Here is a 16,632-nt window from a genome sequence, read left to right on the forward strand (position 1 = left end):
AGATAACGTTCACAAGTCTAATGCTCAAACGTTAGTTGTGGACTTGTGATCGATCCGAATGACATGCCACTCTTGGCTATCAATGCTTACAAGTCAATTTTAATGTCACAAGCTCAAAAGTTCGATGCTTAATTAGATTAAACTCAATTACGATATATCAGGAAGAAACATCATTTTTGACCTATGACACCCAATTACTCACAAGTTCGATAAAATTGATAATACCATAAGTTCAATGCTAAAGTTTCTTATGTGGCCTTTCCATAATAATGACACCTTTCTTCTAGTGATCTCGAATTTTGATATTTGAAGCTTAGATAAGACGATTATATTAGGGTTAATTAATTGAGTGCAATTAATTGGATAAAATTTCGTTTGACACAAATTTATGTGCAATTTTTTTTTTTTTTTTTATTTTTATGGAAGTTTAATAACCAAATCTTTGCGGTTGAAGGGATAGATCGATCCACTTCACTACGAGAAGAAGAGAGGAAAAAAAAAACAAACAAAAAAAATTTGGGAAAAATGTCGTCGTCGTCGCCGATGGAGGTGGATCCACAGCTCTCAAACGGCAGCTCCGTCGTCGCGGCAGCGCCCGCCGCGCCGCCGCCGTCTAAATCCGGTAAGCTAGCTGAGGCTCTCAAACTGGAGCATCAGTTACTCCGCGTGCCTTTCGAAAACTACAAAAAGACGATCCGCTCCAATCACCGCGCCGTTGAGAAAGAGGTATCCGCCGTCATCTCCGGAGTCTCTGCCGTCGCCGACTCCGAACTGTCGCGAGATGAAGCTGTTGATCAACTCAGCTCTCTCGTCTCCCGATTGCAGGGCCTCAAAAGAAAAGTATGTTCATCTGAATTTTATGCGTGGTAATTTTTACAATAAGATCCTAAAGGATTTGTTATAATTTGTTTGTGTTTGGGGAAATTGTGGATTGATATATAGATTGGAAATAACTGTTGGTTGTTGACACGGAGAAAGTATAAAACAGTTAATTGATGAAGCAAATTGAATTTCGTTAGTGAAAAGCTAGGTTTAGATTTTGGTTTCTTGATTTGATTGATCAAATGACTAGCGCAAGAGAAGGTTAATTTCGATTTCGAGTTTCCTTTTGTTATGTGTCATTGTACTGTTTCGTTTGATCATCTGCTTGAAATTGCGATTCTATAGGTTAGTAATACATACATCAGCAACAAAATTATTAGGTTTCTGTCATGGTAGTTAGGATACTCGGTGAAACTATATTAACAGTAAGCCGTTTACACAAGTTACTGGTTGATGTGACAGTCGGAAGATGGAAGTCGAATGGAGCACGTACAAGCACAAAAATGCCGGGCTCGTCTGGAACATCTAGAATCTGCAGAACTGGAAAATATGTCAGAGTGGAATAACACTCGGCTGAAGAGGATACTTGTTGATTACATGCTGCGGATGTCGTATTATGACACAGCTGTTAAGCTTGCAGAGAGCAGCAACATTCAGGTGATTTTTATCATCATGCACTATCTCTAACGTGGTTGACGTATGCAATTGTTTCTCCAAATCAGATGAATGACTTGGTTACCATAATTTTATCAACTAATTTTTTCTGTTTGGGCTCTGTTTATCACCTTTCATTGATCGTGGGGAGTTCAGAGATGATTTACTCCCTGGAACCTGGCACTGGCTAAAGAAGCATCTAAAAATTTGAAATAATAAAATAGAAATCTCAGCATATTGTGAAGATTTTGGCTTATTTACTTGTATAGATAGGGAAAGTAGAACAGGCTGTTTGTGAGTTTTGTCCTGTTATTTGTCAACGACTCCTTGTGCTGCTTTTTCATGTTCTTTCTCCAATTGACATGGAACGATGACATTCAGATGGTGTTTTTTTCTGTCGCCGCAGGAGCTTGTTGATATAGATGTGTTTCTTGAAGCAAAAAAGGTTATCGATGCTCTTCAAAAAAAGAAGGTTGGCCCTGCTCTAGCCTGGTGTTCTGACAACAAGTCTAGGCTAAAGAAGTCAAAGGTAACTTATGTTCTACCTGTCTTCTCCACTTTCTTTCTTTTCTTATAGCAAAATAAAAAGGTCTTAGCTGGAATGGATGTATTATTTCTCCAAATACCTATCAAAATTGAACATGCTATATGATAGCTTGGATTAAAAGTTCTGGCATTCAGAATATGTCAGTACACTGAAGCCTGGTTCTCAACATTAGTACTAAAAAATTGGAATTCGACATGCCATTTATGGTTGCACAACTGCATAACTTACTCAATTGTTTTACAATCATATGTACAAACTGTTATTTTTATTTTGTTGAAATATCATATATAAACCGCATTATTTTTCCTGTTATACAATGATGTGATGGAAGCTGGCTAGTTTGAGTCCTGCCTTATAAACTTAGAAGTTTGTGATACAATAAACTGTAAGATGAGAAATTACAGAGGTCACCAGAGTTCCTATACTGTCAAACCTCCAAATATAGTCATCCGGATATAGGGGAAACAAGTGAAACGATCTTGGAATCAACTAATGAGTATTCTGCAGTAGCAGAATCCTGTTACCAAGAATCCCGGCATAATTTCATTTTCAAATTCTATGATGAACCTCCTTTTGAATGTTTCTGCAAGTGGTCATAAGATAGTCTTCAACCTTCCTGCATTGTGCAATTCCTGTGGCAGATATTTCTCATTTCTGGGTATGAGTACCCAGTACTTGATTGTCATTTAGGGTTTATCACTGTGGCAGATCACTGATGGGAGGTAATGCAGAACATGTGTTAGAGTTTCTTATGCTGAGTGATGTAACTGATCTGACCCTGAAAGGAGTAAAGTCAACATCAATTTTGCTTGCAAACATGCATGGCAACTCAATCTTTCAAACAAAGAGTTTAAATACATGGTAGAGGTTTCTGAATGTTACCTGACCGGTTAACCATTTGCCTGTCGAATATTGTTAATTGAATATCAGTTTGTGTGATAGTACAGGTTTGCTAGTCTTTGCACTTGGTAATCTATGACTATTCTGCACACACTTCTGTTGCAGAGCAAATTTGAGTTCCAGTTGAGACTGCAAGAATTCATTGAGTTGGTTAGAGCTGATGAAAATATGCAAGCGATAACGTATGCTCGAAAGCACCTAGCACCTTGGGGAGCTACACATATGAAAGAATTGCAGCGTGTTATGGCAACCCTTGCTTTCAGGAGTAACACTGACTGTCAGTCCTACAAGGTCGGACTAGTTTTGGTTATCGAATTGATTATCTCCAACTTACTGAACTAGGCCTTGACCTGCATTGCTGGCTTGCAGGTCTTGTTCGAAGAAAAGCAGTGGGATATTTTGGCTGACCAGTTTAAACAAGAATTCTGTAAATTGTATGGCATGACTCTTCAGCCTCTGTTGAATATATATTTACAAGCTGGCTTATCTGCGTTGAAGACCCCGTATCCTTACTTTGCAATCATCTGCGTGCTTGCCATATATTCCTGTTTGAATATGCGAAAATTTCTGAATGATGTTTCTAACTATCGAAACTAAAAGTTTAGATGAGTAATTCCTACGTGTGCCTTGCTTTTGGCCTTGACTCGGCTTAGATTCTGTTACGAAGATGATTGCACAAAGGAGGATCCTCTATCTCAGGAGGCATTCCGCAAATTAGCTCAGCCACTTCCATATTCAAAGCAGCACCACTCAAAACTTGTGTGTTACATAACTAAAGAGCTCATGGATACTGAGAACCCACCTCTTGTCTTGCCGAATGGCTACGTTTACAGCACCAAGGTCTGCTGTCGGTTTCAGTGTGTCGGCCTGTTTGTAAACTTGAATAAACATTCTAATCTCTGACTTCTATCATACAGGCTCTTGAGGAGATGGCGAAGCAAAACAACGGGGAAATCACTTGTCCTAGGACGGGTCTCGTTTGCGACTACACTGAAGTGTTGAAAGCATACATCTCATAGAAATAAATTCCAGAGCTTATTGTTCATGGTTTCATCTCTGTATATGACAGATCTGTTTCTATACATGAATTTCTGTCTGAACACATGTACATAGGCAGAACCTTTGCAATAAAGTACTTCTTGTTTCTTGGGAAATTGGTTAAAGAAGATGAAGTAGGCATTTGTTTTTTTATTTTTTATTTATAATTATTGTTATTATTTGAGAGGAAGCATTTGAGTTTGTTATTTTGCTAGTTTTGGGGTCCATCCATTGAAGCTTGTCTTTGCCATCGTTTCTTCTTAGTTTGGCTTTTCGTGCTCCTCGCGTGATCGTGCAATTGGGCCAGGCAGTCCTATCGGGTTATCGGAGTATTGTGTGCAGGTAGGGTTATAAATTTCCACCTGGACCTTATGATTTTTTTGTCCGTTTGGGTCAACTCATCGATTTCTGATTCAACTACCATCCATAGTTGTCACTCACTTCATTTTGGGCCAAACATATTGGTCTTGGTCTTTTTCTTTATCGACTTGTTATGCGATAAACCGGGCTTAGGATCTATCACTTTGCCTCTTTGGTATAATGCATTTGCCCTATGTTTGAGCAATGAGAAAAGTGTTGTACTGATGAACCACATCTAACTTTTTCTAGGTGGGATACACACATTACTATGTCGAGTTTCGACTAATGAAATCAATAGTGTACATGGATTTGAAAAGCGATTTATGCATTCAATCCTTTTGCTTTTTTTCTTTACATAAAATAGCAATTGTTCCAATCTAAGTCAATACAAAAAATAGTACTCGGAAGTATTTAAATACCCAACACGCAATCAAAATAGGGACCCAAATTCATAGGAAATAAATCTCTTACCAACTTAAGTCCTATTTATAAGTTTGTTTGAGTATTTTAATGACAAAAATATATATTTTCCAAAATATTAACTTTAACTAGTTAAATTTGAAAATCAAGAATTCGTTCTATGTCGTAGTTTTAATAGTATGGCTAATTCATTTATCTATCTTTGATATTGCTTTTTCATTCAAATTAAAACCTATAACAAAAATAGAATACTTTATCGTTAATTTTATTCAATTATGGTACACCATGTGCATCAACAAGCTAATTCTGACGATAGATTAGAGGTTTTTATTTTGGTTAATTTTATTCTTAATTGATGAAAAAAGAAAATTATTGAAAAAGCAGTCAATATTCAACATGAGATTTGATTAAAAATTACTAAACCGTCTTCTTCCCCTCCGCGAGCCCTCAAACCCCTCAACCGATTTTCCGCAGGCAACCCACATTGCACCCCCACCCTACCCCCGCCGGCTTGATTTTCTCGCAATCGCAGATTTGCAGATCAATTGTTGCTCGACATAATCTCGATTCGCTAATTTCCCATTCGCTAATCATAGCTCTGATTCACCAAGTCAACAAATTATCAAATTCCATTCGCGCGCATATACTTTTTTTCACCTCTTTCAAAAAAAAGTTATTCTCGTTGGTCCGTTCGATCTCTGTGTTCCAGCTCGAGGAGAAAGGCGTATCTTTATTGCGGTGTCGGCTGTAAAAGCAATTGAGCTTTTGAGGTTCGTGCTTGGATATTAGGGTTTGTGTATTATGCGTTTCGTTTTGGGGGGAAAATTATGAGGGCGTGTTTGATGATGTTTGCCTTTTGTGTTTAGGATTTTGAATGTGGCGATGATGAACCAAGGAGAAAACGCAGAAGCTGTTGCCCCTGTTGAGGTAATTACTCTTCGCCTAGTGCATATTTCAGCCAATTTTAGAGATTATACTCATGAATGGATAATAAGATTTGCTTTTATTGGAGTTCATTTGAATGATTGATTTACCTACCTTTCAATGGTCAGGCGAATCAAACGACTGAGCAGCCGCAAGCTCAGACATCTTATTTTCCTCCTAACGGTGCTGTGGCATCGTGGACTACACAAGGGGAGAGTCATAACTTGAGGGAGAATGGAGCTGTCTCTAGTTCTGGCTACAATCATGACCAGCTGCCGGATACGTCTGTGGGGAATGTTCAAGATGGTGTGAATGCGGCGTCTACTGTCTCGGTGTCAAGTTCAGGGTCTACAAATGTGGCACAAGGGTATAATGGTTATGCTGCCTATCCGAATACTGACCCCTATGGATATAACAGCGGGGGGTATGCGGCTTACTACAATCAGTATCAGCAACAGCCTGGTCAGTATCAGCAGCAACCCAATCAATATCCGCAGCAACCCAACCAGCCCAATCAGTATCCGCAGCAACCCAACCAACCGAATCAGTATCCGCAGCCACCCAACCAACCGAATCAGTATCCGCAGCAACCCAATCAGTATCAGCAGCAACCCAATCAACCTAATCAGTATCAGCAGCAGCCCGATCAGTATCAACAGCAAACGAGTCAGTATCAACCACAAACCAATCAGTATCAGCAGCAGCCTAATCAGTCTTATCCCCATCATGTAGGAGCATACCAAAACACAGGTGCTCCTTATCAGCCTATTCCTTCATTTCAAAATACAGGGTCTTATGCTGGACCTGCAAGTTACTCAAGCACTTATTACAATCCTGGTGATTATCAGACGTCTGGAAGTTACACGAGTGCCACATATGGTACACAGACCAACTTGTGGCAGGGAGGGCAATATGCACCATATAGTTCTCATCAGTATCCGAGCTATAGTCAGGACTCCAATTCAGCCTATAGTTCTTCGGTTGCAAATGCCCAATATCAGCAGCAGTATAAACAGTGGCAGGATTATTACAATCAAACTCAAACGGAGGTCAGCTGTGCTCCTGGGACAGAGAATATACCAGTCTCAGTTGCATCTAGTGTTACTAGTTCTGCTCCTGCTGGAAACATTGAATATACAACTTCAAACAACTCCATACCTGCAGCTTACACCCCTTCGTGGAGGCCAGAATCTACTTCATCTGAATTAGCTCCTGTGCAGGTTTGGTTGTCTCAATTGCTTGTTATTATATTGTCAGAAAAAAGCATTAAAGGTTAAAGAACTCAAAATGCATTGACATCATCATCAATTATCTTCTTTATCTAAATTAATTGATATATGTTGCGCATTTAAGTTTATAACTAAAAACATAATGCAAGTATCTTCGTCAAAAAGATTGAGGCCTGGTTAAGCTGCAGCATCTTCCGCGATGTAGGAGGCCCACTTTGCACAACTATACACCACTGTTTGATATTAATGCTATGAGGTTGCGTAATATTTATGACCATGGATAGAGAATAAGTGCAGTTAACTTCTTCGTATATTTATCTAGGTAACAGTTTGCTAGTTGAATGATATCTTAAGGTTTTTATGCATTAGAAATTGTGAATGAAGTCATAGGTGTAAGCAGTAATCAGTGTGTTATTGCTAAATGGTAGGCTCTTTTTTATTAGTATTTCATTCATGTAATAGATGGGGCATGTTTCCATTTTCCATCAATTGGTAAGTAGTTCTTCCCTCGTAACTGAAGATGTGAAATTATGCAAAACAATTATTAGTTTGTTCAGTCATTTTTATGATTATTGGTCCTTCTACATGAAGGCCACTATGCTGTTTTCCCCTTGATTGAGTATATTTATGATATGTTGGTAAGCCTTTCCAAAATACCTTCCAATTAGAGTAGGCGTCAGAATCTGAGCTCATATTGTGGTTTTGTTGTCAGCCCGTGGCAGTTAGTGAAAGTACACCTGATGGTTACTGGAAACATGGGACTCCTGCTTTTCAGAATGACCCATCAAACATTTTACAGCCACATGCTCAAAAGCCACCAGAAGTAATCTCTGCATATGAAAATTTCCAAAATCAACAGAACTCTACATATGCTCAAGTGTCTACATCACTATATGCAGCTCCATACCAGGTTTCTCAGGGTCATCACGCATCCTTCCAAACTCTCCCTCCACCTCCCGAGCCTTTAGATTCACGGAAGACAGGGAAAATGCAAATTCCAACCAATCCAAGAATTGCTCCAAACCTTTCCACGAGTGTATCAAAGCCCAACAAAGATAACCTAACAACTAATACATTTGTAAAACCAGCCTATATCAGTGTTGCAATGCAGCAGCCAAATGAAAAGGTTGTGTCACAAGAGGAAGCTGATCCCACACTCAAGGTTAGACTATTTACTATGTTTCATATCTTAATCTTGTTCGGTTGTTTTCAATTTTAGTTAATTATCACAGTCAGAAATCAAACTTTACGTGCTATAACAAGTGTATAGAGTTTATTGGATGAAAAAAGTGGAAAAGTTTAACCCTCCCACTTTCAAGTAACACTGTGTTTATGGTGGCAATGACTAATTTGGAAGAATGTGAGTCAAAAACACTGGCTAATGTGGAGGCCCTAAAGGAAATATTTGAAGCATTTTGGCTAAAATGAGTGAAACTTTATTACTTACAGAATGTCATTGTTTAAGATATAAGGATCAGGCAAGGTTAGGTGGGATCGAACTTTTTCGTAATTAGGTCTGTTGGCATTGGTTACATTGCGGTAATAACCAATCTGTTGTTACTTTAATTGAATGAGTTTGAGAGCCCAATCTTGTTAACATGGAGTTTGAACTCAGATTGGTCTCTGCACATGGAAATTTGTTCTTTCCTTGAATGTGTTATGCCTCTTACCTTGATCTGATTTTATTTGATTACGTAATTTATGATGCATATGCCTAGCTAATACTCCCTCCGTCCAAGGAGTATTATAATTGACTTTATTCTCTCTCTTATTTTACTTTCTCTCCACTTTAACAATTTATTACTCCATAATTTTCCCAAAACACGTGCGTAAAAGAAATGTGTCACCTAGGTTGGGACAGAGGGAGTAATTTACGTTATTTGCTTCAGTTAATGGTTGTCCTGACCTGAGGGGCATGCCTTTTTATGTATCTCAAAATTTAAGTTATGATTCACATTATAAACGAGCAATGAGAATCTGCCTTTGTTTCTTTGGCAATGGTTGTGTTTTAATTAATTTCGTAACCTGTCTACCATCTATACTGAATAAATGCCCATTGAATTCTGCATATATAGTATGCCATCGTACTTGTAATTGATTGAATAAAGAATGCTTGCTAGATTAATTTGTACTGTATTTATTATGTTTCCTTTTGCAGCCTGCTGTATTTCCGAAGTCATTACGTGGTTATGTTGAGAGGGCTTTAGCTCGTTGCACGAATGATAAGCAAAAGGCAGCTTGCCAAGCTGTCATGAAGGAGGTATGCCAATTATGACTAGATCTAGTACTTTGCAACAATTAAATGGAACTGGACAAATTATCCTTTTGAATGATGCAAACACCACAAATAAAATAACTAGGATGACTTATTCTCACAAATCGCTTATCTTGTGTTAACGCTTAAATTGATGTATGTTTTCTTCAGAATTGCAGATCATGACATATTTGCTTCTCTCAAAAATAACATTGTTATTATTAACCACTTGCCCTGAACGTTTCTTTAGTTTGGGATGCCCTGCAAATTAATACATGGTATAGGATGCTCTGTCCCAATGCATCAATTTGAAGTTACAATGGAAAGAAGATAATTACATCAACCACTTATTTTTATTTGGTGGCTTTTAGCCCATTCATGTGATTCGTAACGTTCCTATGAAATATTTTCAGTCATGTTACTTGTACAATTAGATCATTTTCTACTTTTCTTTTCTCACTTCAGCATGATGTAAGGAATTTGACTTCGTATTCTTCCCCAACTCATCACTTTCTCGTAGATGTATTTTGACACAGAAGTCCTTTTAGTTAGTATATTGAGTGATCAAAGCAAGACATGTTATATTTTTCAAAGTATTAGGAAAACAGAACTGTCTTCATGATAAGGGATTTCAGTCCTGGCTTTTTCATATTTTAGGATTTGCCATAGTTCATAGAAAATAATATGATACTTAGTATGTAACCTAATGATGTTTGGTCTGTTTGTTTAATGTTTCTGCTTGAAAAATCTGATGACAAAGTTTTAAGCTCATTTGGCCCCTACTCCCTATCTTTTCAAACAGTTCCTCTTTTTCTATGGGTTCTACTTTCATTTTCTTATCTTTTATGAGTTTAGCAAATGAAAGTAGATTGAGATTGTGCCTGCTACTTCAAAAATTACCTTTAATGTGAGTTGTGACTGGACAATTGTAATAGTTAATGTTCTACCTGACGCCTGGGGAAATTTTAGTTCAGTATTCTGACGTTCATGAATCTGGGATACTGATTATGATTTGATTTATCATGTTTGGAACAGTTCCCACTCAGCTCTGACTATATTTGGTAGTTGCCTTCAATTGCTTAACTATATCATATTTTATTAGAACACTATGAGTTCTTCCTTCAGTCTTGATAAGTTGCTTTCATTTTTTCATCTAGGTTATAACAAAAGCAACAGCTGAAGGTACACTTTACACAAGAGATTGGGACATTGAGCCTCTTTTCCCCATTCCGAATACCGATGCAGTTGACAAGTAGTATGTTTCTTTTCATCCCATGCAACAAAAAATAATTGCTGTGAGATTGAGTAACATCTCTCTCTCTCTCTCACTCTCAATGCGTTTGTGCAGTGATACTGAGTTTCCAGCACTGACTTCTGCAACACAAAGAAAGAGTCCCACTCGGCGTGCCAAAAGTAGATGGGAGCCCATTCAAGAGGAAAAGGTGGCTGATAAAACTTCTAATATGTCTTTCGGAACTCCAAAATATGGTACTTGGAACAACAAGCAGGTACTCCTGAGAAATTAGTCATGCTCATCTTTTGTTTCGATGCACAAATTGCAGGTGTGGTTTGATTGCATATCACATATAGCCATGATAATTTTTACCCATACCTTTTCCAGGGTGCAACTTCTTAGAATTTTTAGCTTATAAATGTTAATTAAGTTATTGGAAATTATTACTTGATTTATTATGCAATGACTAGAAGGGGTGTATGTAATTTCGAGTGGATATGTGTGGGTGAGATTAAGAGCAGTGTTATAAATGCCAGCTTTATTTAATGCTACTTCTTTATAAATAATCTATAGGCTCGTGTGCCCAAAATCATGAGTGCTATATCTCAAACTGGTTCTTTTTATATTCTGAGTGACCAACCGTGTTCATATGCACGTTGCAGTTTTCAGGTGGAAAAATAGAGAATAAGGTGGGTTTGGGCACAAAATTTTCTTTTACAGATCAGAAAATTTTCAGTAGGAATGCTGCTAGACCTACAAAGAGACAGCGTCTTGGTGAGGAAATAAACACAGCTGATGGTGGTGAAACTTCTAGTGATAGCGATAAGGAACAGAGTCTGACGAAGTACTACTCTGCTGCTATTACACTTGCTGACACACCAGAGGAAAAGAGAAAACGTGAAAACCGTTCGAAACGTTTTGACAGAGGACATGGAACCCGGGCAGAAAAAGTGAAGTTAAGAACAAAAGATCATGGTGCTGGTAATTTGCATGCTAGGCGGGCTAGTGCTTTGATTCTTAGCAAAACTTTTGACGAAAGTGGGAGTGAGGCTGTTGAAGATATTGATTGGGATGCCCTTACTGTTAAGGGAACCTGTCAGGAGATTGAGAAACGCTACCTACGCCTAACTTCTGCACCTGATCCAGCAACGGTAAGCTTCCCAGCTTCTTTTTTTTTGTTTGAAAAAGGAATCAATGTGATTATAGTCATGGAAGTTTATGTTCTGTGATTAATGCTAATTTCAGGTGAGGCCTGAAGAGGTGTTAGTAAAAGCTTTAGAAATGGTTCAAAGTTCCCAAAAGAATTACCTCTATAGATGTGATCAGTTAAAATCAATCCGGCAAGATCTTACCGTACAACATATACGTAATGAGCTTACAGTAAAGGTATTTAAATTTTTTCTGCTCTTATCTCATCATTTATTACATGCTGCTCGTTCCCATAGTTGTTGATTTTAATGTGTTCTTGTACTATGTCTATAATCCCACTGAGTAGTTTATGGTCATTGTTTCCAATGAGAAAACTGTGTGATATATCAGCTTCTATTTCTTGGTTTACACTGTCAGCTGATATCATATCTGACATCATTTTAGGTTTATGAAACTCATGCTCGGATGGCCATAGAAGCTGGGGACTTGCCAGAGTACAATCAGGTTAGCCCTTTCAGCTTTATGATTTCTTGCATACCCGGCTTTTCATGCTGATTTTCGTTATTTTGTTTGGTTTTATTAGTTAGTCTTCTTATACGCGATGTCCTGTTTTGCATGTCAAGTGCCGATCACAATTCATTAATATTGTAAACCATGTTTTAACCTTTTACAGCTCTGCCTTTTTGCATGTGCAGTGCCAATCGCAATTGAAAACTCTTTATGCAGAAGGGATTTCAGGATGCCATATGGAATTCGCAGCATACAATTTATTATGTGTTATATTACACTCCAATAATAACAGAGATCTTGTGTCAGCAATGTCAAGGTTTGTTACCATGCTTGGCTTTATATTATCTATTGTTGCCAATCCACGAACCAAGAAAGAAGCAAATGAATGAAAAAGACTAAACTATTCTTAAGGTTTCATTAGCAGAAACATTGAATAGCCTTGTTTATAGTTGATTATCTCGTCTCCCCTACCTGAGGCTCACTCAACGATATATTTATTTATTTATTTTATTCCCACAGAATCCATATATTGGCCTGTTTTCCTTACGTGGTTGAAGTTTGGTAGCTGCTGAAATGCTTCTTTTGGTTCCAAGGATATAGATTGGCTATAGCTCGTATGCATAAACTGTTTCTGCTATTTCATGGTAGATGTCGATTTATGGTATTCCTTTTTGTTATTGTCTTCGTTCGACAGATTACCACATGATGCCAAGAAGGATATAGCAGTAAAACATGCTCTCGCAGTTCGCAGTGCTGTCATATCAGGGAATTACGTGATGTTTTTCAAACTGTACAAGATGGCACCAAATCTTGGCACCCTCCTTATGGGTTAGTCATTAATGAAATTATAAGAGAGTTATTATAATTATTAAACAACCAGTCCTTTAAATTCCCCACTGTTATCAATGCAGATCTTTATGTTGAAAAAATGCGATATGCTGCTGTGAAGTGCATATCTCGTTCATACCGTCCTACAGTACCTGTGTCGTATATTTCCCAGATTCTAGGCTTCTCAAGTGCAACACCTACAAGCGAAGCAGGCGATGAGAAAGAAGTAGAAGGCGTGGAGGAGTGCATGGAATGGCTCAAAGCTCATGGTGCTTGCCTTATTTCAGACGGCTCTGAGGAAACATTACTCGACACGAAGGTAATTCCTCTCCCCCTTTCATGGACACATATGCTCGTTAATCTGTTGCTTGGCTGGATTCAGACGATTCATTCGTTGCTTGGGTGTCTTCTTGGTTAATGTTTCTTTGCCTGTGTAGACTTCCGTGTCGAGCCTCTACATGCCAGAGCCTGAAGATGCCGTCTCTCATGGTGATGCAAACCTCGCGGTTAATGATTTTTTCACTCGGAGTTCAGCATAGGACTTCGTTTGAAGTGCCGGACGTGACCTAGTGACTGATAGGAGTGTTGGATCATGGGGCGACAGGCTCCGGGAACGACAGCCTCAGCCACGTGCTCAGATCGAACGAGATGACGCCACGAGAGACTGCAACGGTGTGATTCAAGAACTCACCTTTTGACGGAGAAGGATTGTGTAGGCCATTGACATGGATTGATATTGAAGTAGAAATCATCATTCTTTTGATTACAACTTGAGATATAAAAATAGTAGCTAAAGCTACGTTGTTGTACCGTTAACTGTATGTTCATCACACATAATTTCTTGTATTTTGAGTATTGCCACAAAATATTTTATGATGAAACTATTGTTTCAGGATTTTTAATATTTCAATATTGAAAGAAAAATGGTTACAACTATGAAATGGTAAAACAGTTGCCAGGAGTTGAAAAATGGTTTTTTTTTTCCAGCAGTTTGATAGGTGATAGGACAGATAATTTATCTATCTTAGAATGATTTAAATTATGTATTCTTATTATATTTTATTTATTCATCTTACCTACCAAATATTTGAATCAATAAATTATACAGTATAATATATGATCAAAAGTGACTTTATTTTAACCATCTTTGGAATTCTGAAAGTTATTACTACATACTAAATGAATTAATATATTCTCCATAATTATAAGCAGAACCCATCTTAAAACCCTTACAATTTTTTTGTTTTATAGGTTCTTTTAAATGTTTTAATAGATCCTCAATAAGTTTATTTAAATGGATTTTATTAGGCTGTTAGAGGATGAGAAACTGAAAAAAAAATAAGGAAACGTTAAATTTTTATAAGATTCTCTACCAAAAATATATATGTTTAGGAATTGGGATTTATATAAAGGAGTAGTGTACCTAATAATAATATGAGCGTGTAATTTAGGTGACAATTCCACGTCATACATTTTATAATACGTGGGATACAATAAAATCTCTTAAAAATAAAATTAAGGGAAATATATCAAATCTAACACGAAAATAACTAAACAAATCAAATTAAACTAGCAAAGATATGACCAAATAATTCCTCCGTAAAATATATATTCTTATTTAGGGATGACATGACATGAGTTTTAATGAAAAAGAAATTGGTAAAATAAAATAAAAAAAGAAAAAAATTAAATAAAGTAAGAGAAATAGAGAGAAATGGTATGTAAAGTATGTGAGGGGGAAAATTAGAAACTTTTCATTTTAAGAAAATGAGACTATTTTTTGCGTACATTCTAAAATGACAAAATGAGACTAATATTTATGGACAGAGGTAATAATAAATACTAAGATATTCTATATTCGTCGAGAAAATGAGATGACTTAGGAAAAGATATCCGTGGAAGAAGAATTAACATCTGCTAGTTGAAAAAGGAGAGTTTGGCAGCATGTCTACCGCGGTGACCGATGATGATAGGAAACGGAAGGAAGCTCCTGAGAATATGCTGGGGAGTAAATCCGATAAGAAACGGTCAGTTTACCATTTTCTCAACTTCGATTAATCTGGTAGTAATTAATTGTTTGTTAAATTAATAGTTCTGTGAGATTGCTGTTATTGTTTGTGAGTCCAGTCTCATTTCACTTTTACTGTTTTAAATGAACTATATATTCTACTAACACATTCAACTCACATTTTATTATAAAATTATTATATAAAATTAGTTGTTGATTTTTCTACTCATCTTATTTTATAAAGTCAAACAAGTTTTTAAAATCATTGCCAGATATAGACGGTGGGAGTAGTAATTCAAATCAGGTTTAATTTAATTTACGACTTAATGATTCTAGGTTCGTGTGCCTATTTTGACCATTGCTATTCTGATTGTTCAATGCATGTAACTTTGGCAGATCATCTTTTATTCACTATCATTAATGGTTTTCGTTGATTATTTAGCTTCATGTTTTAGCTGAATAAACTATCAATTCGTTGGTTAACAAATTGATTGATTCAATTCGATTTCGATTCTGAATTTGCTTAATATTCTACGGGGGAGAAATGCAGGGGATGGGGGAAGAATCATGAGTATGATTAAGGTTTATAATGGTGGTATACTCAATAGGAGTCACATTGAACATGAGTTTTAAAAAATTGTAAAGAACAGTAATTCAATGCATGCAACTTTGGCAGATAAACCTGTTGTTCACTATCGTGACTGGTTTTTCATTGCTTATTTTAATTCATCTTTTAGGTGAATAAAGTATCAGTTCGTCGGTTAACTAATTGATTAATTCAATTCGATTTCGGTTCTGAATTTGCTTAATATTCTAGGGGGGAGAAATGCAGGGGATGGGGAAAGAATCATGTGTATGATTAAGGTTTTTAATGGTGATATATTGTACTCCCTCTGTCTCATAATAGGAGTCACATTTGGTATGAGCACGGATTTTAAAAAATGTAAAGAACAATGTGTTGGAAAAGTTAGAGGAATATGAGTCCACTTTTTATTTCATAATAGAATTAATGTGAATCTTCTAGATTGAAGACTCATGAATTTACCCCGAACTTATTCTTGTAAATAAACCCAACAAATAAACAAGATAAACCAAGAAATAGAACAAGAAAAATGGATAAAAGGATAGATGATGGATTAGTGTTATGATTTAGGTGAAGAATAAGAAAGAAATCTCAAAGGCACTTTCACATACAAACACCTAATGGCTTCACAAACTAGCAACACAAGAACTAGCAAGCATACCTTTACAATCAACCTTAGCCCGACAAAAGATCGAATGCAACCCGAAGGAATTTGATAAGTTTTCAAAAGATAAAGAAGGTGAGCTCTCAAATATGGAGAAATAGTCTCTTACAAATATTCAAAAGTTGAGAATGAAAACCCTAAAAAGAGTATTTATACTAAAACAAAAATAATAGGGAAAATAGTCTTCTAAAGCTTCAAAAAATGACATTTTCGGCCAAAACGTCCGCCCGGGCATTTTGGGACCTTGCCCGGGCGTTTCTTCTGTCGCCGGGCGGTTTTCGCCCGGCCACGGTTAGTTCCTCGGCAGCTCTGCGCGACTTTCGTCAAACGGCCATATCTCTCTCATCCGAACTCCGTTTGGGGCGTGTGAGGTACCCACGCGAAGGTATTTCGACGATGACGATGATGGTGGTCTTGGACCAGAATTTGGACATCGTCTCAGTAGGCAGATTGGCGTTTGAACAGACCCCCAATTCCGATTTGGTGCGGGGTCGAGCCGAATTTGGTG

General features: G+C 37.2%; 2 protein-coding genes across 2 annotated transcripts; both read left to right on the forward strand.

Moving 5' to 3' along the window:
* The first annotated feature begins 445 nt into the window (after positions 1 to 445).
* On the forward strand, positions 446 to 4,077 carry LOC125201798 (protein MAEA homolog). The gene is made up of 7 exons (XM_048100057.1): positions 446 to 840; positions 1,285 to 1,479; positions 1,883 to 2,005; positions 3,029 to 3,214; positions 3,293 to 3,426; positions 3,577 to 3,763; positions 3,841 to 4,077. Exons 1-7 carry the CDS (start codon positions 526 to 528, stop codon positions 3,940 to 3,942), a joined length of 1,242 nt encoding a protein of 413 aa, XP_047956014.1. The 5' UTR covers positions 446 to 525; the 3' UTR covers positions 3,943 to 4,077.
* Positions 4,078 to 5,158: 1,081 nt separating this feature from the next.
* Positions 5,159 to 13,779, forward strand: LOC125200554 (SAC3 family protein A). Its single transcript, XM_048098201.1, has 14 exons — positions 5,159 to 5,511; positions 5,608 to 5,668; positions 5,794 to 6,885; positions 7,607 to 8,056; positions 9,053 to 9,154; positions 10,306 to 10,403; positions 10,497 to 10,656; positions 11,045 to 11,533; positions 11,628 to 11,768; positions 11,976 to 12,035; positions 12,227 to 12,357; positions 12,736 to 12,869; positions 12,953 to 13,188; positions 13,307 to 13,779. Exons 2-14 carry the CDS (start codon positions 5,624 to 5,626, stop codon positions 13,406 to 13,408), a joined length of 3,240 nt encoding a protein of 1,079 aa, XP_047954158.1. The 5' UTR covers positions 5,159 to 5,511; positions 5,608 to 5,623; the 3' UTR covers positions 13,409 to 13,779.
* Positions 13,780 to 16,632: the final 2,853 nt, after the last annotated feature.

Source organism: Salvia hispanica, chromosome 1 (genome assembly GCF_023119035.1).
Source record: "Salvia hispanica cultivar TCC Black 2014 chromosome 1, UniMelb_Shisp_WGS_1.0, whole genome shotgun sequence".
NCBI classification, from domain to species: domain Eukaryota; kingdom Viridiplantae; phylum Streptophyta; class Magnoliopsida; order Lamiales; family Lamiaceae; genus Salvia; species Salvia hispanica.